The 23,032-nt window shown below is 43.3% G+C and overlaps 1 protein-coding gene across 1 annotated transcript in view; it reads left to right on the forward strand.

The window, feature by feature from the left end:
* NAV2 (neuron navigator 2) overlaps positions 1 to 23,032 on the forward strand; it is a gene marked incomplete in the record, with an annotated part of 642,501 nt that overhangs the window by 446,569 nt on the left and 172,900 nt on the right. Inside the window, 1 exon segment of the mRNA XM_034769789.1 lies at positions 15,863 to 15,935. Coding sequence (XP_034625680.1) covers positions 15,863 to 15,935 — 73 coding nt within the window.

The raw sequence follows: 23,032 nt of genomic DNA on the forward strand, positions 1-23,032 counted from the left end.
TAGGCTTGCAAGTCGGGCACGGTACCTGTTGCTTGGCTCACATTACAGTCAAGGACATCATCTGATTTGGGTCCTTTCTCCTCAGACAAGGCAGGGTTGGATGTGGTAATACGTGTAGTGCAGTTGATTTCAGAATCTGTTTAAAAGTTGAGTGGGAGAGGGGTTAGGAGGAAGAAAAATAGTGGCACTGAAAGTAACACAAGGGGGGAGGATGACAGAACAGGATCTTATGTGCCTCTGCAGTGCTGACAATTGAGTGTCACCACTTATGGGCTGAGGACTGGATGTCATGAGGATATGATAACTTTCAGGACTCTCAGGTGAAAATAAAGTTCCTTAAACAAGAGCAAGGCCTGCTGACCGTCCTCTCAGGACGAAAACCTTACGGTCTGGTCTGCTGTGTCTGCTTGGGATCGAGGATGTTGAGACGAGATGCGATAAGCTGAGCTGGAAAGCCATGCTGCTTTTTTCAAAATCTCCTTTTAAGGACCCCAAAAGGCAAGAGAGGGGAATGGGTGGCGTAGTTCATCCCCTTGTTATTTTATTCAATTAAATCCGTTTCTGTAAGGCCAAACTTGGTATAGGTAACGTTAAGTCCAATCTCTACATAGTCCTTGACCCCTGTCAGTAGGCCCTTTTTGTTTGAACTAATTCAGCCTCTGTCTGGTTTTCTTGCACCTGTTTATAACATTCTTTTATTAAAATAGCTTGACCTATTTTCATGGTTAATTTCCAAGCAGGCAAAAGTTATAGATTTAAAATATGTCCCTCTTGAAGGCTGCTATCAGATGAATGATGGGCACTTAAATGCCTCTTTAGTCTGGGTAAAGGGGCACATTCCTGATGTGTTCAATTGTTGTTCCTTCTCCAAAAAGACACAAAGTGAGGAAGGCCTACTTCAGGGTCTTTCTGCTGGAACACTCAAGGGCCGGGGGGTTGATTCCAGGTTCGCTGTCACATGCCTTTGTCATCTCATGGGCTCCGTGGCTCATGTAGGCCTACCCACCAATCCTGTTAATATTGAGAATCTTGAGGAAACTCAGACAAGATTCAGTTGCAGTGATCATGGCAGCGCCAGACAGTTCTGGTACTCAGAGTAGGTGAACCTGCCTCCTCACAAACTCTGCTCACACTACCTGGTCTACTGTATATCGTTTAGTAAAATGGATGTTCGCACATACACCTGGATCCAGTATCATTACATCTGACAGTCTGGATGTAGACTAGATAGCTGCCACGAAAGTTGTTGTTCAGCTGATATCCAGATATCTCGGTGCATAGCGGCAAAGCCTCTGCTAGACTGTCTTGTGCTGTTGTGCAGCAAAATGCAAGAGATTTTCTATTTGGGAAGTACAGCGTCCCCTGTCTCCCTTGGAAGCACCTGTTTCTGCTATTCTGAACTATCTGCTAACCCCAAAATATTAAGGACTATCCATCAGCTCCCTAAGAATACATTTAGCAGCAATAGCAGCACAGCCTCCTCCTATTCAGGGCTGTATCATATTTTCCTATCCTACAGTTGCTAGATTCCTAAAAGTTCTCATGCATGTGTTTCCTTATTCTGGGAGCCACCCCCTTCCTGGGACCTCCACAGTGTTATCTGGCTTAATGGAACTTTCCTTTGAGCACCTTGCAACCTGCTCTTTTTACCTATGAAGACAAGCTTTGTAGTGGCCATGATATCAGTTTGGGGAATTCAAGACCTTGTGGCTGGTTCCCCTAACACATAGTTCCATAGAGATAATGTGACTCTTAGGCCACACCTCAAGCTCCTGTCTGATTTGTTTCTGAATTGCATTTAAATTTTTTGGTTCACCTCCCAGTTTGTTCCCCAAACCACTCAAACCAGGCGAAAGCCAAATTGTAGTCCTTTAACGTGGGCAGGGCTATTTCATACTAGCTGGACAGGTCAAGACCCCTCAGGAGCTCCTCCAGACTGTTTGTAGCCTTTGCAAATAGGATTAAGGCTCAAGCTACTTCCACCCAAATATTGTCTAAATGGGTATCTAACTATTAGATCCTGTTATGAAATAGCCAGGTTAGATCTATCTATGTAGGTTAGCAACCATCCTGTCATGGTTCAGGCAGTTTCTGTGGCTTTTTTAAGAAGTATGCCTTTTTCAGAAATTTGCTGGACAGCTTCACAGGGATCAGTCCATATTGTCACCCAGCACTTCTACTTAATTGTGGCTTCAGGATCAGATGCCCACTTTGTTACAGCTGTCCTACGGTCCTTGTTTACATAGGGCTCCTATCATCCACTTTCTACCTATGAGGTCACTGCTTGCTAGTCACCAGAACTGGGATCCATGAGGCCAATCACTTGAAGAAGAAAGAATGGTTACTTATCTGACAGTAACCATGGTTCTTCAAGATGTGTTGTCCATGTGGATTCCAAAATCCGTTCTTTTTCTGCTTCTACAAAGTCCTATAGATACAGGATTCAGTACTGGCAAAAAAAACCTGAGGGATGGTTGGGTCCACTCTGCCCTTTATGCCCTTGTGTGGGAAGGTGCGGGGATCCAATGGACATCGCTAGCCAAAAAATATCTGATCTCATTTGCACAGGACACATACTCACCAGAAGCGGAATACATATGGACTACACATCTCAAAGAACCACAATTACTGGAGAGAAGTAGCCATTCTTTGTTTAAGAAAGGGCCACTTTCCTCTGATTGGCTAGAAATCATGCTTTGCTGCAATGTCTGATGGAGATTGAGAACAGATGATTCTCATGCTTTGGGTATTTCCTGAGACATTTCTCCTATTTTGGGGTTGAATATTTAATGCTCAAAAATGAGACATTGATAGGACTAGCTAGAGCCATGCAACTTTGTTATGGCATCTCAGTACTGACCTCCAGCACGCTATTCCTGTCCTGAGTCACGCCTAAGCAGAGCCTCTCTGCCATTGGTGCAAAGTTTGTGTTATGAGCAAACATCCACTATGCACTAGGTTGACACCAGCTCCAGCAGGAACTTTGTTGATACGGTTCTTGTACTTGTTGAGCACGTTGTCTGTGTTTAACAAATCATCCTCATCATTTTATCCGAGTCAAGAGTTCAAAGGATAAGCGTAATAACCTAGTGTACTACTATGACTTCTCAAACATTGAAGCTGTGAGTATGTAGCGCTTCTCATGATCAGACCTACTCAATGTTGAGGATACTCATCAGCTTTTTGTTGCAGGATTAGGCCTTTAGCATATGTGTACACTACAGTTAAACTCCCACAGCTGGCCCGCATCAGTTTAATCAGGCTTGCAGGGCTTGCGCTAAAAAGCTGTTTAATTCCGGTCTAGTCGTTCAGGCTTGGGCTGGAGACCTCGGAGAGCTGAATGTAAAGATGAAAGAAAAGGACTTCCCCCCTACCCTTACTCTTCCCCCCCCCACACATACAGAATCATATTTTAGAAATTTTAAACAGAAAAGACATCCTGGCTTGGGTTGCCCCAAACCATTCTGAATAAAAGAATGCCCTTTGAAGGGAATGGAAACCTAAACTCGGGCCTGGTCTACACTACGAGTTTAGGTCGAATTTAGCAGCGTTAAATCGAACTAAGCCTGGACACATCCACACGACAAAGCCCTTTTTTTCGACTTAAAGGGCCCTTTAAACCGGTTTCTTTACTCCACCTCCGATGAGGGGATTAGCGCTAAAATCGGCCTTTGCGGGTTGGATTTGGGGTAGTGTGGACGGAATTCGACGTTATTGGCCTCCGGGAGCTATCCCACAGTGCTTCATTGTGACTGCTCTGGACAGCACTCTCAAATCAGATGCACTGACCAGGTAGACAGAAAAAGCCCCACGAACTTTGGAATTTCATTTCCTGTTTGCCCAGCGTGGAGAGCACAGGTGACCACGCAGAGCTCATCAGCACAGGTAACCATGATGGAGTCCCAGGATCACAAAAGAGCTCCAGCATGGACAGAACGGGAGGTACAGGATCTGCTCGCCATATGGGGAGATGAATCAGTGCTAGCTGAACTCCGTAGCAGTAAACGAAATGACAAAATATTAGAAAAAGTCTCAAAAGCCATGAAGGACAGAGGCCATAACAGGGACGCACAGCAGTGCCGCGTGAAAATTAAGGAGCTAAGGCAAGCTTACCACAAAGCCAGAGAGGCAAACGGAAGGTCCGGGGCAGAGCTGCAAACATGCCATTTCTACGCGGAGCTGCATGCCATGCTAGGGGGTGCACCCAACTGTGTGCTTTGACTCCATCAATGGAGAATCACGCAACAGGGAAGCAGGTTCGGGGTACGAGGAAGATGATGATGAAGACAATGAAGATAGCTCACAGCAAGGAAGCAGAGAAACCGGTTTCCCCAACAGCCAGGATATGTTTATCACCCTGGACCTGGAACCAGTAACCCTCGAACTCACCCAAGGTGTGCTCCCAGACCCTGAGGGCACACAAGGGACCTCTGGTGAGTGTACCTTTGTAAATATTACACATGGTTTAAAAGCAAGCGTGTTTAATGATTAATGATTAATTTGCCCTGGTAATCGCGGCCAGTACAGCTACTGGAAAAGTCTGTTAACGTGTATGGGGATGGAGTGGAAATCCTCCAGGGACATCTCCAGAAAGCGCTCCTTGATGTACTCCCAAAGCCTTTGCAAAAGGTTTCTGGGGAGGGCTGCCTTATCCCGTCCACCATGGTAGGACACTTTACCACGCCAGGCCAGTAGCACATAGTCTGGAATCATTGCATAACAAAGCATGGCAGCGTATGGTCCCGGTGTTTGCTGGCATGCATACAACATCCATTCCTTATCTCTCTTTGTTACCCTCAGGAGAGTGATATCATTCACGGTCACCTGGTTGAAATGGGGTGATTTTATTATGGGGACATTCAGAGGTGCCCGTTCCTGCTCGGCTGAACAGAAATGTTCCCCGCTGTTAGCCACGCGGTAGGGGGGAGGGGTGAAGTGATCATCCCAGAGAATTGGGTGTGTGTGGGAGGGTAGTTGGGTTTGTGCTGCATGTTAACCCGGAAACCGCAGCCCCTCCTTTTACGTTGCAAACCCGTTTTAAATGGCCAACCCAATGGGTGCTTGGTATGGGAAATGAGGGCGCTACTGTTTGAAACCATTCCCACATGTTAAGAAGGTTAAAAAAGCCAAAAGACTGTGGCTTACCATGGCTGCCTGCAAGCTGAAATCTGTTGCCTGGCACTGCGTGAGTGATCTCTCACACCAAACCGGCAGGCCCTCAATATAAGAGGAAAAATGCGACCTTGTAACGAAAGCACATGTGCTGTGTAATGTGAACAGCAAAATTTAATGTGAAAGAGCATACCCATTGTTCTCTAAAATGTCTTTTTAACTACCTCTCCCTTCTCCACCACCAGCTGCAAATGTTTCTCCTTCACAGAGGCTAGTGAAGATTAGAAGGAGAAAACGGCGGACTCGGGATGATATGTTCTCGGAGCTCCAGATGTCCTACCACGCTGACAGAGCATAGCAGAATGCATGGAGGCAGTCAATGTCAGAGTGCAAAAAAGCACAATATGAACGAGAGGAGAGGTGGCGGGCTGAAGAGAGCAAGTGGCAGGCTGAAGAGGATAGGTGGCATCAGCTTGCTGACAGAAGGCAAGAGTCGATGCTCCAGCTGTTGGAGCATCAAACTGATATGCTCCAGCGTATGGTTGAGCTGCAAGAAAGGCAGCAGGAGCAGAGACCGCCACTACAGCCCCTGTGTAACCAACAACCCTCCTCCCCAAGTTCCATAGCCTCCTCACCCAGGGGTAGGCTGGGTCCCCAAGGATAACAATAGGCATTTCAACATGCCCAACGGTTATTTTCTGGTCCGGGAAGAAAATCCCTTCCTCCAGTTTTTGAAACAGACCAGAGTTCCTGAAGACGCGAGCATCATGTACCTTTCCTGGCCATCCCACGTCGATGTTAGTGAAACGTCCCTTATGATCCACCAGGGCTTGCAGCAACATTGAAAAGTACCCCTTGCGGTTTATGTACTCAGTGGCTTGGTGCTCCGGTGACAAGATAGGGATATGGGTTCCATCTGTCGCCCCTCCACAGTTTGGGAATCCCATTGCAGCAAAGCCATCCACTATAACCAGAGTTACTACCGTTGATATCAGCAGGTCTTTTATTGCCCTGGCAACTTGGATCACAGCAGTCCCCACAGTAGATTTGCCCACTCCAAATTGATTCCCGACTGACTGGTAGCTGTCTGGTGTTGCAAGCTTCCACAGGGCTATTGCCACTCGCTTCTCAACTGTGAGGGCTGCTCTCATCCTGGTATTCTGGCGCTTCAGGGCAGGGGAAAGCAAGTCACAAAGTTCCATGAAAGTGCCCTTATGCATGCGAAAGTTTCGCAGCAACGGGGAATCGTCCCACACCTGCAACACGATGCGGTCCCACCAGTCTGTGCTTGTTTCCCGGGCCCAGAATCGGCGTTCAACGGCATGAACCTGCCCCGTAACACCATGATTTGCACATTGCTGGGGCCTATACTTTGTGAGAGGTCTATGTCCATGTCAATTTCCTCATCACTCTCGTCGCTGCGCTGCAATCGCCTCCTCCCCTGCTTTTGCTTTGGCATGTTCTGGCTCTGCATATACTCCAGGTCAATGCGCGTGGTGTTCATAGAGCTCATAATTGCCGCGTTGATCTGAGCGGGCTCCATGATCCCAGTGTTATGGTGTCTGGGCTGAAAAAAGGCGCGAAACTATTGTCTGACGGAGGGAGGGAGGGGCGAGTGACGACATGGCTTACAGGTACAGGGAATTAAAATCAACAAAGGTGGCTGTGCATCAGGGAGAAACACAAACAACTGTCACACAGAATGGCCCCCCCCAAAAATTGAACTCAAAACCCTGGGTTTAGCAGGCCGTTGATTTCACGGAGCGAGGGGGAAGCAAATGAATACAGAACAAATCTGATCCATCTATTTTTTACATCTTAAGCTAGCAGCAGACGGTGCAGCATGACTGATAGCCATTGGCATCTTCTGGGTGCTTGGCAGAAGATGCTGTACTACGACTGCTAGCCATCATCGTCAAGACGGTTCAATAGGACTGCTGGCAAGACTGAGTCTCCAGGAGACAAAACATGTCTGTTCAGGTGCCTCTGATCGAACTCACTGAGGAATACGATGACGATGGATACCAGTCGTAATATACCATCTACTGCCAAAAGGCAAGAAGCTGCTGCTGTATAGCAATGCAGTCCCACGTCTGCCAGCACCCAGATAGCCGATGACGGCTACCAGTCATACTGCACCATCTACTGCCAAAAGGCAATTAGCTGCTGCTGTGTAGCAATGCAGTACCACGTCTGCCGGCACCCAGATGACATATGGTGACAGTGAGCTGAGCTGAGCGGGTTCCATGCTTGCTGTGGTATGTTGTCTGCACAGGTAACCCAGGTAAAAAGGTGCGAATCGATTGTCTGCCGTTGCTCTGACGGAGGGGGAGGGGCCTGACGACATGTACCCAGAACCCCCCGCGACACTGTTTTTGCATCATCAGGCATTGGGATCTCAACCCAGAATTCCAATGGGTGGCGGAGACTGTGGGAACTGTGGGATAGCTACCCACAGTGCAACGCTCCGGAAGTCGACGCTAGCCTCAGTACTGTGGACGCGGTTCGCCAACTTAATGCACTTAGAGCATTTTATGCGGGGACACACACAATCGATTGTATAAAACCGACTTCTATAAATTCGACCTAATTTCGTAGTGTAGACATACCTTCGTAGTGTAGACCAGGCCTTAGATATCATGAATCAGAGCTTTCTCCGTGGTTCTTAGAATACATTTCTAGTGCTATTTGGCAGCTGCAGATATGTTTGTGGAAAGAAAAAAATCAAATATTGATGGGGATTTGGTGCCAGCCATGTATGTTGTGGTTTACATAAGAACCACGTGAGCAGCACACAATTTATGTCTTCAGGCTCTGTACCTTCTAAATACAGACCCGGCATCAATCATCCTGCTTTACACTGTGAAAATGTTCTATCAGCTCCAAGCTCGTTTGCTGTTAACATCCTGTAAACTTAGGTTTTTGGGACATCCCCATCAAAATATTCATTGGCCTGTCTAAATTTGGACTGATAGCAACCTTACATTAGGTTGCAAAAATGAACATATATTAGTATTTATACAGATAAGAGGTGCATTTTGAGCAAGGTAATATCATTTATATCCTTTGAGAGCAAGCCGTATTTTCCGTTTTTCCTTGCCATTTCCTATACAGTGTATAGGAAAGTTTTTAAGGAATAATGCAAATATGGAGGTAACTGTCTGAAACTGACAGGATTTTAAGAATTGTCAGTGTAATGAAACTTTTTTGTTTGTTTTGTCTTTTAATTGCTTTTTTTATGTAATGAAGTAAACTGTTAAGCATAACACCATGGCCTTGAAGTGTTTTTTACCAGAACAAACAGGATTGCGGATATAGTTCAGCGTGCGGATTGGGGTCTTCATTCTGTGTTCTGTCATTGTGTACCAGGAGAGGGCACTGAGCTTTTTAAAAATGCTTCAGAAATTAACCTTCATTTTTCTTCTGTTGAAAGTTTTACAGTCAAGATTGAAAACTTTTTACTGTCCCAAATACTGAGATTGAAGGCAATATAACTTAGTTTGAAATAAAGAATAATTCTTGTGGAGAGGCATTCCATAAAAGCCAAATTCCTAGCACTGTACAAAATTGAGGCTTACATTATGATATATAAACATTTTCTAGAGTTTCTGAGGGAGAAAACCTATAGTAAGAGCTTGAGACTGACCTTTATTTAGGGAAAAAGTGCTATATCTCAGCATGTCACAAGGGCAGCACAATTTACAAATTACCCTGTTACTTCTTACTGGGCAAAGCTGTGGGTGGAGTTTCCATGCCATTATGTTACAAGCATAAAATCTTCTGGATAATTGTGTTCATACTTTGTTAGAAGTGCAGAGCTATTCTAAAGTGCCTTTCAGCATACAAGAATAGTCCTGAGCCATATACCTGGGAAAGCAGTAGTGGTATGAGCACAAATGGGAATCAGAAAACCTTATTATTCCTGTACCTTATACAGAAATTCAAGGAAGTTCTCCGTAGCTCAGTTACTGTCTCTGTAAAAAGCGCGGGGTGGGGGTGAGGGGGGGAGGAGGAGGATGATGCTTGCCTACATTTGTAAAGCACTGTAAGATCAGTGGATGAAAAGAGCTATACATTTGTATAGTAATACTTATTAATATTGTGGAGGAGAGACTGATGGTAGCCCCTCAAATGCACAGCTAGTTCCTCTTTGGGAGAGCAGGCTTCACAAATTAAGATTTCAATTTAGAATTGACTCCTAAGACTAGGAGGATAAATGGTACAGAGGATAAGGACCCTGAAAAAGAAATTCTACAAGTCTGACCCAAAAATGAGTGATATGTGAATTAGCTCCCACTGTGACAGGAAAAATATTTACAATACAAATTGTATGGAAATGCAAAATTAGGGTAGTGCCAAACATACAAGGCCACAGTCCACATCCTGGGACATGTCAGAGTCATCTGTGGTGCAGAGATAACTTTGTGTCAGTTTTGCCTCCCTTCCTCCCCCCGAGCTTGGCACCTGTCCAGTGCCTAAAGCAGCTGGATGGCTGATCTAAGTTGCTCCTGGCTGTCCACTGCCCCGAGGGTCCATTCTGGTAGGTACTGATCAATAGGACACAAGATTCTCCGACCTCTTTCCCTTCTCATGCAGTCATGCCCCCTACATCACCTAGTGAGTCCCTTGAGTATAGGGAGTACTCAGGTAGCTGGTTAAACCGGCTTTCCAACTGCTTTGCAGTGCAAATAGCAGAATGTGTGGTTCAGGGTTATTCTCCAAAGTTATTCTGAACAGAATCTCTGGCTTTTACATTATTGTCAATAAAGAGAGATTTCTCTCCTCACTTAATTTAGAAGAAAGGGGAAATCTGACAAGGAATATTTATTTTCCCTCTCAAGTGACAGAAGAAGCTTAGCTTGAATTTGGGAAAAGATGATCACTAGAGCAATTAAAGTAAAATTACTTCATGCAGAAAGGAGTTCACATGTTAAATAAATTACCATGTGCAGCAATTGGAACAACTAAGCAACAAGGATTAATCAGTTTTTATAAAGAAAAACCTTAATTAAATATGGGGAAGTAGAACTGCCAACCCAGCTCTCCATCCTACTCCCCCTACCCCCAACCCTGTATGGTTTGCCTGGGCTCCCTGCATTTTCCCAAGTTCCTATTTATAACTCTTTATGACAATGTGTTATCTGATGACTGTTGAGTTTCTTTATTACACTGCCTGTTACCAGTGGAGTTTTAGAATCAAGACTTCCCATATAGGAGCAGGACCTTTCAGGGTTAGAATCAACTGTCTTTTAATTTGTGTTTAGCTTTACGAAATGTCAGAACAAATAAGTGTCCTGCATGTTGTGGAACTGGTATTGTACAACTGACCATGCCATGGACATTTAATATGCTACATCTCCTCGTAAAAATGGATTTGTGTATAGTGTTCTAAAAAGCAACACTTATGGCTTCTTTGGGGAGTGAGAGTGATGGGGGGTCACTTTTTTCTTTTTTTTGGACATTTGATCTGACTGTAGCTGTTCTTTTCAAATAGCACAAATCACATGTTGATCATTGCAGTGGATGACTGTACTCCCATTTACCACCAGTCCCTCCCCTCTATGCCTACCCAGCTTCAGAAACATCCAATTTCTCCTTTTCCTCTGCTGTGTTAGATGTTGCCTGCGGCAGGAGGCAGAGCAACTGAGAAATCAGAGCTGCCTGCCAAAAGCCAGTCATGGCTCACAGCGAAAAAGAAAATACACACTCCCTTTTGGCAAATCAACAACCTCACATCAGCTTTAAGGGCTTAAACAATATATGGGCTTGGCCCAGAAGGGTCTCTCCGAGTTCAACAACAAGCGGTCATTGAAAAAGTATAATTTTAAGGGGACAGCTACGCATGCTATGCTGAGAGTTAGTGCAATGCAGTGTCATTAGAGTTCTATCTGTATAAGCTGGTGCTCAGTTGTGATCTACTCAGGAAATTTAGTTCCACCCTTGACATTTTACACCTATGTGATCTTGTTACCATAAATTAAAATAAATAAATAAATAAAAATAATGGAGATATCCCATCTCCATTAACTGGAAGGGACCTTGACAGGTCATTGAGTCCAGCCCCCTGCCTTCACTAGCAGGACCAAGTACTGATTTTGCCCCAGATCCCTAAGTGGCCCCCTCAAGGACTGAACTCACACCCCTGTGTTTAGCAGGCCAATGCTCAAACCACTGAGCTATCCCTCCCCATGCCACTTCAGAATCCATTGCACGTCCATTACTGCAGGTAATATATACATGAAGCAACAACTGTTTTGCATAGATAGTTTGCATGGAGTTCATAGTCCTAGCTACATTAGTATTCTTAGAAAAATCCCATGACAGTTGCCACAAAAGACTGTATTTGCTCTGCCTCTATGGCTATGTCTACTCTACCACTTATGTTCGCAAAACTTATGTCGCTCAGGGATGTGAATATTCCACCCCCCAGAGTGAAATAAATTAGTGCGGCATAAGCACTAGTGTCTGCAGCACTATGTCAGTGGCAGAGCTTCTCCCACTGCTCATTGGGGGTGGATTATTTATGTTGACAGGAGAGTTCTCTCCCATTGGCATTGGTTGGATACACAAGAGATCTTACAGCAGCGCAGCTGCATCGGTACAGCTGTGCCTTTGTAAGCTCTCTAGTGTAGATCTAGCCTTAGATACAGAACAGATCTTCCTTAATATCCAGTACTTTTGTCATTATTACAATGTTTTGATGCTATGCTCAAATATTGTGAACCCAAACTATTTTATTGGGAAAAAATGATATATAAACATTTAATAATTATTTTTTTACAATGTGTTAATATTAGTTTGTTGAGATTTTCAGAGTCTTGTCTTTAATACTTTTTATAGCCAAAATTCATGAATTGTTTATACTGTGTGTCAAGGCACCTCTTTTCTCTTGCCAGTCTTAGTGTTTCTCCCCTCTGGTGATGGTGGGCCTGGAGTACTCAGTCCCACTCAGGTAGGGTTTGCCTTCCCCCTTTGGTGCTCCCTTGGTTGTGTCTTCAGGGCAGGCCTGAGGGTAAGCCTAAGGGGTGCTCCTTCCCCACTCAAAAAGGGAAATAGTCCCATAGACCCAAGCAAAGGGTGATACCTTTCCCTGCCTCCTCGCTGGGATGGAATGTCATCCTGGGGTGTCAGTCCTTCCCCTAACCAGCACTCGGGCTTGCCTCTGTTGTATTTTCCAACTCCTTCCAAGGGAGCATCTGGAGTTAAACCGGGAATGGGTGTTTGTCAAGTGAGTATAATGCTCACCAGGTAAAAGCACTGTGTGGAGCTCAGTCACAGGGAGGGAGAGGGGGGGAGCCTGGAGTCTTGAGAAACTTGGAAGGAGTCTCCCTGGAGCAGTTCCAGAACCCTGGTGATGGTGAGCTGGGGAGGTCAGTGAGGACTCTAGCCTAGCTAGAAGAAGGAGGGCTGTCCCAGGGGAAGAAGAGGATTACAGCACAGCCCCAGAAAAGAGGGCAGTGGATACTGAGTTTCAAGGAGAAGCTGGGGGTTGGGTGAAGCCTGCCATAGTAAAACACAATCCCAGGAAGGAGGGCTGTGATCACCTTGTCCCAAAAGAGAAGGCGTTTGAGCTCAGAAGAAAGTCAGCAAGTATAGAATGAGTCTCTGGAAAGGAGAAGCAGGGCATCTTGGGGCTACCGGGGTGGGTGGTGGGTGGTCGATCAGAAAGTCCCATTATTTAGGGTTGACAGGGCTGGGAACCCGTGGTAGAGGGGGTGCATATGTTTTCCGCTATGCTACCACCGAGGCAAAAGATGCAATCACCCCTGCTATTAAGAGGAGGAAGAAGGAACTCACCAGAGCTCTGGAGCTGGAAAAAGAGAGGTCAAAGATTGTTGCATGCCTGGCACAGGTCTGGTATGGCAGATTAGTCGTTTCCTTTTGATTTTGATTACCCCAGAAAGGGTGGACTTTTGAGGCTGGAGGGTCAACTCACCTCAGCAAATGAACTGTGTTGGAGTCAAAAAGAGTCATTGAAAACCCAGGAGGGACCAAGAGGCAGGTTGATGCAGTGCCGCACCATGCCATCGGGGCCCTGATCTGGGACTGCACTCTACTACAGGCATTAAGGTTGGAGAGCTATGGAGCATCTATTCTTCCATTAACACGTAGTAAGATTAGTAAGAGTTGTGGCATACATCACAATGATGATAATTAGTGAAGCCTTCAGTGTGCCTTATGTGGTTGTCCTGATTAAGGGAAATCATTTAAAAAAAAAAAAGTCATTGGAAAAAATTACAGTTAGGGGGAACTCTACACTGGAAATTCTGTGACACTAACTTCACAGTGTAGTCTTCCTTGTTACCTGAAAGAACAGGGGATATAGGCCAGATTGAGGGAGTGAGGTCTTGGAATCCCACAGAGTCCCTAGGATCTGTGAGCTTCATTTCTGCAGTTTCCCAGGCAACCAGAAGCTGAAGGTGCCAGAGAACAGGACCTCCATGTTGTTCTCTGACCCATCCTTGCCTGCACAGCTCCTAAAGGAGCAAGAAGGGATAACTGTGTGGTATCAGGCATGGAACGGTAGTTAATATTGCAGAGAGAGGCCTCTGTCTCACTTTGCTTACCTGTAAAGTGGAGGTAATAATACTTCTCTGGGGTATTGTAAGGATTAATTAATGTTTGGAATTTGCTTTGAATGTGGATAGCCCTAGATGTGCTACATATTATTAACTGTTTTATTGTTTACTGGGTTATTGATTGCCACTTGATTTCTTGTACTGGCTCTAAATTGAAGGAGTCCAGTTCTGTCTCTGTTACTGATTTCCCACAGCTTGCTAAATGCAAAAAAAAGAAAAAAGCCCAGTATTCTATTCCAAGGTCTTCTGTGTGTAAAAGGGTTATACAGATCCCTCTGGATGACTTGTCTTTGCTGTAATTCCTGTCAATTGCTAGATAGGAAACATTCTCATTTTACTACTGATTTGTCTTCCCACCCCTATTTGTCCATTTCATCTGCCTTATGCATCTTATTGTAAACCTATGTCGTGAGCTTTCTAGGGTAGGGACTGTCTTATTACTGTTTGTACAGCACTTTAATTGGGCCCACACATGCTACCGTACTCCTAATAATAACCATAATAGTAATAGAGGGCTTTTACGATCTGGAAACATATTTGGGAGTCTGATCCTACAACTTATCTGCACATGGAATGCCCAGTGACTTCTTTGGTTGTTTATACAGAGGTCTGCAAGGAGCCCTGATGGATTAGAATTTAGTTACTCAAGCTTGACCTTTTGCATACAGGTAGGGTATGTTGCTCAGAGCTTCCAAGAAGGGGAGCACATTACATGTGTCTCTCTCTTCTTTTAGTAACACAAAGAACAATGTATCAGCTCCCAGGCAAACCACATCAGGCCTCACCTTATGAAGAGAGGATGGGTCATTGCAGCTTGGGGCTTCCAAAAAAAATAAATAAATAAAAAAGAGGAACGACAAAGGTGAAAAAATGAGGGCTCCTCCAGGGCTCTGAGAAGGATTCTGTTGATCCTCCAGGGCTCTGAGAAGGATTCTGTTGATCCTTGTTCCCGGGGAGCAAGGGATCCTTCTGAAAATTGACCAACTGTGGCTTCTCGGCTACTGTGTAGACATACCCACACAGTGAGATTTTCAAAAGCACTGGTCATTGGCATAACTCTGTTCCCACTGCAGTCAATGTAAATTTCATCCTTGAGTAATGAGAGCGGAGTCAGGAGAAGTCAGCACCTTTGAAAATCCCACCATATATCAACTCTGCAAATGTTCTGATGCACACTTTCTCCCTGGTGCCCCGCTTCAGTAATATGACTGGAAGGTGGTGATTTCCATGGAAGGAAGAGAAGGATGAATCCTGTTCCCTCAGGCCATGGGATGGATATGGGGCTGCTTCACTGAGGCTACTTCAGTCTAGTGAAGTAACTTTTGCAGTTGTAGCACTCCACTGAGGGGTAGTGAATACAGGCAAAATAGGGTTGTCAAGTCTCCGCGAATCAAAGGTTAATCTTTAATTATAGATTATGTCATGTGATGAAACCTCCAGGAATAGGTCCAACCAAAATTGGTAATCCTAGCAAATAATCGTGGCTCCCAAACAACTTGCCGGGGATCCCTAGAGAGCTGGATGTGCATACCCTGTCAGGCCAACTGAAATCCTGCCCCCTCCAACTCAGCATAATTGCACCAGCTCCCTGCACCCCCTGAAGAGGCAAAATTTGGTCCACTGTGACTAACTGTAGCCGGTTTCAGTATGTAATTTCTAACATCCAGGGAATTTTGTGAGTAAACATTTTCTGGATTCCAACTGAGGTTTTTAGTTACCATTCTTACATTTTACACATTTCCATGACTGGAAATTTCTGCCAGCTGTCTGCTTAAGAGCAAGTGGTAATCTCTCTTCTCCTCAGGCAAATTTGGCACCATATTTATTTTCAGTATCATGTTTATCATAGGACAAAAATCCTAGCATGTTATATTTGGCCGTCTACTGAGATGCAACGATCATCTTTCTTGGATCTGCGTGGGTAGAGTATTAAATAACTTGCTCCGTACAAATACAAACTAAGAGGAGCCCTAATCAACACAGTGTTGATTGTCTAATAACTTAGGAGTTTTCATGTTGTTATGGTTCCAATATTAAGAACCCTTTTTCCACTGCAATGAACAAAGGGGCTTTTTCTGTGATACAAAGGTTGTAGGCAATAAAATGTGACTGTAGATTAAGTAAACATTTACTACAACGCGTATTCTTTTGTCTCCTTGTTTCCTGTTTAGATTGAAAACATAGATGCATGTCTGAGTTTCTTGGCTGCCAAGGGAATAAACATACAGGGTCTATCAGCAGAGGGTGAGTCAATCTGTCATTCCAAAATTTATCTTGTAATGAGGGACATTCAATTTAGGTTTTTTTCCTCCATTTAAAAAAAAATATACATCCAGGATCACTGGAGATTTAATAGGACTTGTGCTGTTGTGTTTTCCTCTCTTTTCCGCATCCACTGTGTGAAAGGTACGTAAAATACATGCTGGACTCAATTCTGTTAACTCTTTTACTGTAAAAATAAACCATGGGAGGGAATTAGATTCATTCACTTTTTAAAACAAAACACACACACCAAACAAACTAACCTTGCAGCCGAGTTCTAGAAATGACACACTGAAAAACCAAAGCCTGTGTATTTATGGTTGTGACAAAAGCAGACTGTTTCTGAAATAGCAGCATGTGAAAAAAGTATAGAATTAAATAACTACAGAAAAATACATCTGTAGTCCTGTGATGCAAACGTTTGCTCACATGCATAATTTTACAAGTGCAGTAGTCCCGTTGTGGTTGAAAAATAAAGTTATGCATATGTGTAAATGCGTGTAGGATCGGGGCCTATATTAATTGCATCATTGCTAAAGAATCAAAGTTTAATTTTAAAGTGAAAACTGGACTATTAACACTTCATGACTTGACACTTTACAAAACTAGAAATGCTTTATCCAGTTTTCTTAAACAAAAGTTTTAGTAGCTATGTACTGAAACAAAATGTTTTGTTGTTTTTTGTTGGATGTCTATTGAAAGGTGTCAAGTTACATTTTTTAAAAGAAACTTCTGTTTTGCTGTTCTCTTTATTTTTCTGTAGTATGTAAATTTTTACATTTGCCTCTGTAAGTGCATGTAACAATGAAATAAATTCAAATGTTACAAAACGAAACAAAAATAAAAAAATTAGATGCTGTCAGTCCACCCATCGAAACCATTCGTCCCCAGCCACATTATATTAATAACCACCTACTGCACAGACTGTAGTGCCAGCATGTCGTACATCAGGTTTCACCTTACTTTCACTTAAGTATGTTTGAAAAAGCAAGCAGGTGCCAACAACCAGAGTAAGCAACAATTAAGTCGGACTCTGAATGTATTAGGTTACACCTACCTCAGTATTTCCCAGAACAAGTAATCGGATTTGCAAGTTCAGGTGAGACAACTTTCTGGGTTTAACTTCTCAATTAAGTTTCCTTGCAAGCTTGAGTTTGGGGAGCTGGTTACTTTGCAAAGTTTTTGCATGAGTATGCATAACTTAGTTACCTATGTACTTAAAGCTGTGATTTCTCCCTCTCCGCTCATGTTGCTGCCTAAAAAGCAAGGTGAATTTGATAGCCTGTCTGATCATGTGATTGACAATTCTTAAAGAGAATTGCTGCCGGCCTTCTCAGCTGGAATAGAAAAGCTTTTCTCTCTTGGCTTTGACTGCCTGGTTGCCAACAACCAAAATCTCCTGGCTGTAAGCATTTGTGTGCATAGCACTGGGGGATTCCCAACTCTTCATGCCAAAAGGATAATTGTATTCGGTTTCTAGCTGTCTCACGGTCTTAGTGAAAGACTAACTAATTATATTTATGCTTGAAGTACAGTACTCAATGGACGAGCAGTGACTACAAAATTCCCGGCTTCCTGCTACCAACAGAACCTGAGTGAGAATGTTTAGAAACAAGATGCATTTCTTTTAATTTCTAAACAATTGGGACATTAGCATTCCTCCCTTTTGGGGTTATACTGTGTTGTTACGTACATTAATAATATGAGACACATACTTTGAATTAAATGTGTGTGAGAAAGAATTCCCCTTTAGGAGAAGTAGATTATTATCTGCAAAACACAGATGCCTTCCTGCAGCCTAAGGGTGTAAGAGGACAGCCAGTGTTTAGAAGGAAGATCCTTAACATAAATGTGGTTTAACTAGAAGTATTGTTGTGGTGAGTTTGGTATTCACAAACTACTAGTTCCACATTTGTCCCCCACCTACCCCCCCAAGTGGATTTTCAGTGGGGTGATAATTACCTGAAATAATTGCTTCCTCTAAGCATAAAGTCATATTTAATGTCATTTGTTTCAGTTTCAGGGTTTTCCATGGAAGTTTCTTTTCAGAGCACTTCTCATCTTACTAGACTCTGGCTGTGAGCTTAAGACTCTTTTTTGACGTGGTTGGATGGTGACCCCTGTAGCTTCAAGTCTTAAATGAAACAAACCATCTCCTATTGAAAATAAGTGATGTTATTAAAATATACCCCAGATAATCCACAGGGGATGAAATATATAGGGAAATGTTGTGTACATAGGTTTTCTGACTGTAAAGTACATTCAAATAATTTAATAAAGATATAGCATCACCCAGGTGCTAGGCATAAGTGGCCAGCAACATTTGCAACGTCCACCAAATGCACCTTGCCCTACTACAGCATATTCAAATATGCCATATTGTAGGGAGTAGAGAGCTAGTGCAATTCCTGCTTCAAACTAAAGATGCTCTTTTGAGATTCGGAAAAGATCTTAAAGGCCCCCTTTCTCCCTCCCAGTCACCTTCATTTCATTTGCACCCAGGACTTATTGTCTGAGGCTCTCCCTCATTGCAATACATAAGGATTTAACTTCCACTTTAAAATGTTGTGGGTTTAAAAAAATAATAATTTTATTCATCTTGATAATGATAATGTGCTGAAAGCAGGGCAGCAGACCATTAATACATGCAGTAGTATTCTGACGATATGAGAACAGTTGGCTCAATGTAAATAATCCTTTCCTACCGAGTGCCCTAAATTGGATTCAGACATAGGGAACAGAAGTCATCTTCCCTCTTAGGAGAAGCTTTAAGATAATGGGTCTCCCATTTTCACCCAGATAGTGCCCTTGTAATCAACGGGGCTACTCAATTGAGTGAAGTGAGTGGGATTCAGCCTAAAGCCTCTAAAAGTGGAAGCCCTGCATGTCAGTATATGATGATAAAACAGAAAAGGTGAACCTGGCTGCTTCTGCACAATAAACTCCTGTTTTCAACCCAGATGAGAGAGAGACATTCCCATGCATGTTTCACCTCGTGGAACTTTGTCAATATGTTACAAAATCCCAGACAAACCAGCTGCGGTGATGAGAAAACTGTCTTGAGTAAAATTCTTTACTCTGCTAACCTTAGAGGTCCATAAGCTCTCCCACCAGATCACAAACCACTCTCAGCAGAGCCCAGGGTATCCCATTCTCATGACATCTACTAATTCAGTATTTATATACGGTACCTTTCACAGTGGCACAAGTCAGTCTCCAAAGGATACAATAGCGCAAACTTGATGGCAGCCAGGGGGATGCCACGAATGGCTACCACAATAGTAGTGGAATAAATTACCTGTCTTACTGTTCCGTGTATACTACTACTAAAAAGAATGTATTGAAGATTGAAATTTTTGGGCTTGAAAGCAACATTTAATTTAAACCTTACTCTGGGAGATGTATGTTAACCGTGACGGGAAGCAGGCATCTCATAAAAAACAAATAAAAACATTGAACCTGGTTAAACAATGCCATAACCAAACAAGCTAGTAAAGTGTTGGGCACAGGTTGCTAAGATCCAGTGGATCAAATGCAAATAATTGTATTTACTCCCTTTGCAAATTTTCAGCCAGGAGGAAGTAGGAGTTTATAATCAGTTCAGAATGGAAATATAAGCTGAAGCCCCCTCTACATTTTTTTTCTACACCTTTACTATAAGGAGGAAGTTCATTATGACTGGAAGTGTAATTTGTACTCCTCAGTAAAGTAAAGCTACACTTAAATAAGTGGGCTCCAATGTATGCACACTTTTATTATTTCTATTACCCTAGGAGCCCCAGCCATGGACCAGGACCCTGTTGTGGAAGGAACGTACAAATATAGGACAAAGAGACAGTCCCTGCACCAAAGAGCTTACAAACTAAGACCTCAGCTGTTAATAAGGGGAAGTTTCTGTGGAGATGTGGAGGAGCTCTTGTCTCCTCTTTCCACTGCCATTTTCCTTCTAGTTACTCATCAGTTTGAGCTTTGTATGCATGCCCATGCTGTTCCCTGGACTGATGCAGACCCACTTTCTGGCCTGTTGGAATTCCAGCTCTCTACTTATTCTCACCACTTTCCAAATAGTGTTTCTAATTGCCAAGGTTTTGCAGATTACAGATGCTGTGTATGTGCAGTAGGAACTAATACTTTCTTTGAAGATAGCAGTTGCACCACCTGTGCATTAATAGATTAGCTGGATAGAGATCAGCTGAGCAAATTGTGAAGCCATAAAGTGATCAAAGGAAACATTTTACTAGTCTTCAGAACAACCACTATCTAATTTCGGCCATGTCTATATTTTTTTCCCCTGTACTGAAATTCATGCTCCTGTAGCTAAATTATTTTCAGCTCAACTGCAGCTTGTACTTTGCAAGCAATTTTTTCTCTCTCTTTCATTGACAGAGTCCTAAACAGAGTCTGTGTTTTTGCCGAGTTGGTTTGAATTTATTGGAAATCTGTCAGTGCTGTTTCCCACCTCTTCTTGGTAAATTAAACAATTTTCCTCCTTTCCCTATGGCTAAATCTCTTAATCCAAGAGGACTTTCTGCATATAGGGATGCCACATCACTCTTGGCTACTTTCTAATGTTATTCCCTGGGTGAGATTAATCTTTTCTAGAACACACACAGCACCATTAAAAGGAAAGTGGTAGCAGCTGGCTTTCTGGATAGGCTCTGAAGAGTGTCTACCCATGAAATGTTTGGTCGTCCAGACCTATATTATATGCAGTTATATTGACCCTTTTTTTGGCAGGATTCCCTTTTGTTTTCTTTAATAGCCTATCTCAGCCTCACTCGTTGTTTCGGCTGAGAAGGGATGTAGCTGCCTTCAAAGACTCTTGGTGTTGGCCAGAGAAAGCTTCCTAAAAGTGATGTGAGCATCGCTCTCCCATCCCAAGGAGCTGCATGTGTTGCCTCTGCAGGAGGCCCACTCTCTGTCAGCCCTTGCGTTCAGAACCAATCTGTGCACCTGAAGTCTGGTCTGTTGTGTAGTGCTACAACTGCTCCTGCTAAACCACCTGGCTAGCCTATTCTGATCATTGTAAATCTGTTCATTTTATTCAATCGGTATTTTTTCTCCTTCCATTCCTTCTTGGCTTCAATCTTTTAGATTCCATATGTAGTAACTTTTTAACTCTTAACAGCTGCAGTATAGTCCTGACATTTCATTCTAATTGTCCCAGAAACTAACATTATACATATCCTATCAATTTACTTCCTTGTTTTCTGTGGATTTCCCTGTTGCCTTGCCACTGAGTCTTGTATACTTTTGTATCAAGAAAGAGAGTAGCTTGGGCAGCTTTTCAAAATTGGAAGTCAAAGCAGTAGGAGCAACAAACAGCAGACAACGTCACTGCATGGAAATGTCCAATCAACAGATTGGGAGGGTTCTTTTTAAAACCCTGCATTTCCCTGAAACCAGAACATCTGGCAATATTTGTTTAAAACTTAAAATATAAATAAAGAACCCTTCTTTTTTGTGTGTGGCCAAAATGAAAATGATTGGGTTACATGCTCATGCTCTCATAACTCAGCATGCGTGTTTAAACTGACGCAAAACAGAGAAGGAGAGTTTGAACTGGAAGTAATTCAGATGGTACTCACTGGCAAAACACAGTGAGGCTGAAGTACTCCCTGTGTACAAAGTCCAGTGGCAAACTGCCAGGTGAATTACCTCAGTCCATCTTTCGAGATAAGAGAACCAGAAGTACTCCTAAAAGGCCTGTTTGAAATATTTTGCTTATTCTTAAAGGGCCATAACCTGCTCCCTATGCAGTTAATGGAAGTTTTTCTTTTACTTCAGTGGAAACAGCATTGAGTCCAAAGTCTGTAGGTATAATTTTTCTTGTATCCTGTTTAGAAGATACATTTTGCTTAGGCAGATTACAGACAATGTGAAAATATTGTCAAAATATAGAAGAGATTTTCTTTGTTTCTTGTTTTGCTTTTCATTGTTTTAAGGGTATATTTTTGTGTGGGTTCTTATTTTCTGTGTTTCTAAGACAATGTTAAAACTAGGTTTCTCTTCTGATAAACACAGCAGATGGGCATGCACTCGCATATATCAAATTATACATTATAGGTAGGGTTGGTAGCACCACTTATTATTAAGGTCGCTTGACATCTCCTATTATAAGGTCCTGTTTTCAGTTGCTTATCACTTGCTAAATTTTAACCATTTGGGCTGAATTTTTCCTTCCTGAGTGTCCGGCTGCCTCAGGTTGAATTATTTTGAAATATTTTGCCAAAACAGTTCAGCTATATCTGAGAACAAGGTTAGGGGGAAAAAATGTTGAATCAATGTTAAAAAATTCTGGCAACTTTTAGAGCCCCCATGCTGTGAAACAGGAACTTGATATTTGGTAAGGTATGTCGTCTTCTGTTCCTGTGAAAACCAGTCCAAATTTGGTCAAGTTATAAGCCTTTAAAAATTGCTGTTTGCACATGCTCAGTAGAGGCTTCTTAGATTTTAGCAGCTATATTTCCACAAGATTCTGTCTACACTTGGGCTAAGAAGGACTTTCCCTGCAATTGCAGCTTGGGTGAGGTGTGGCCCCTGTGCCCACAGAGCCCCCTCCCGCACTCTGAACCTCCCATTTCTGGATCCATCCCAGAGCCCACACTGCCAGGCCAGAGCCCATACCCCCTCCTATGCCCCAACCCCCTGCCTCAGCCTGGAACCCCCCCCCCCACACACATTCTGAACCCTTTGGCCCCACCCCCAGCCTGGAGCCCCCTCCTGCACCCCAAGCCCCTCATCCCAGCCCCACCCCAGAGCCTGCACCCCCAGACAGAGCCCTCACCCCACTGTAATATCCATCCCCCTGCCCTAGCCCAGAGCCCCCTTCTGCACTCTGAACTCCTCATTTAAAAACACATTAAGACTGCAAAGTGGAGCACTCAAAAGTTAGGAAATACCACTTTTAAAGTTGTCTGTGCAACCTTAATTTAGCCCCTTGTGCATATGCATTATGGTATATAACCACATACTATTTTTCCCCCACAGGACCCTTGTTCTTTTAAGAGTGTGTGTGTGTGTGATATAATATGCAAGATAGTACATGTGACAATCAGAAACTTAAATGTTGTGGATAC

Source organism: Trachemys scripta, chromosome 4, assembly GCF_013100865.1.
Source record: "Trachemys scripta elegans isolate TJP31775 chromosome 4, CAS_Tse_1.0, whole genome shotgun sequence".
Lineage (NCBI taxonomy): Eukaryota > Metazoa > Chordata > Testudines > Emydidae > Trachemys > Trachemys scripta.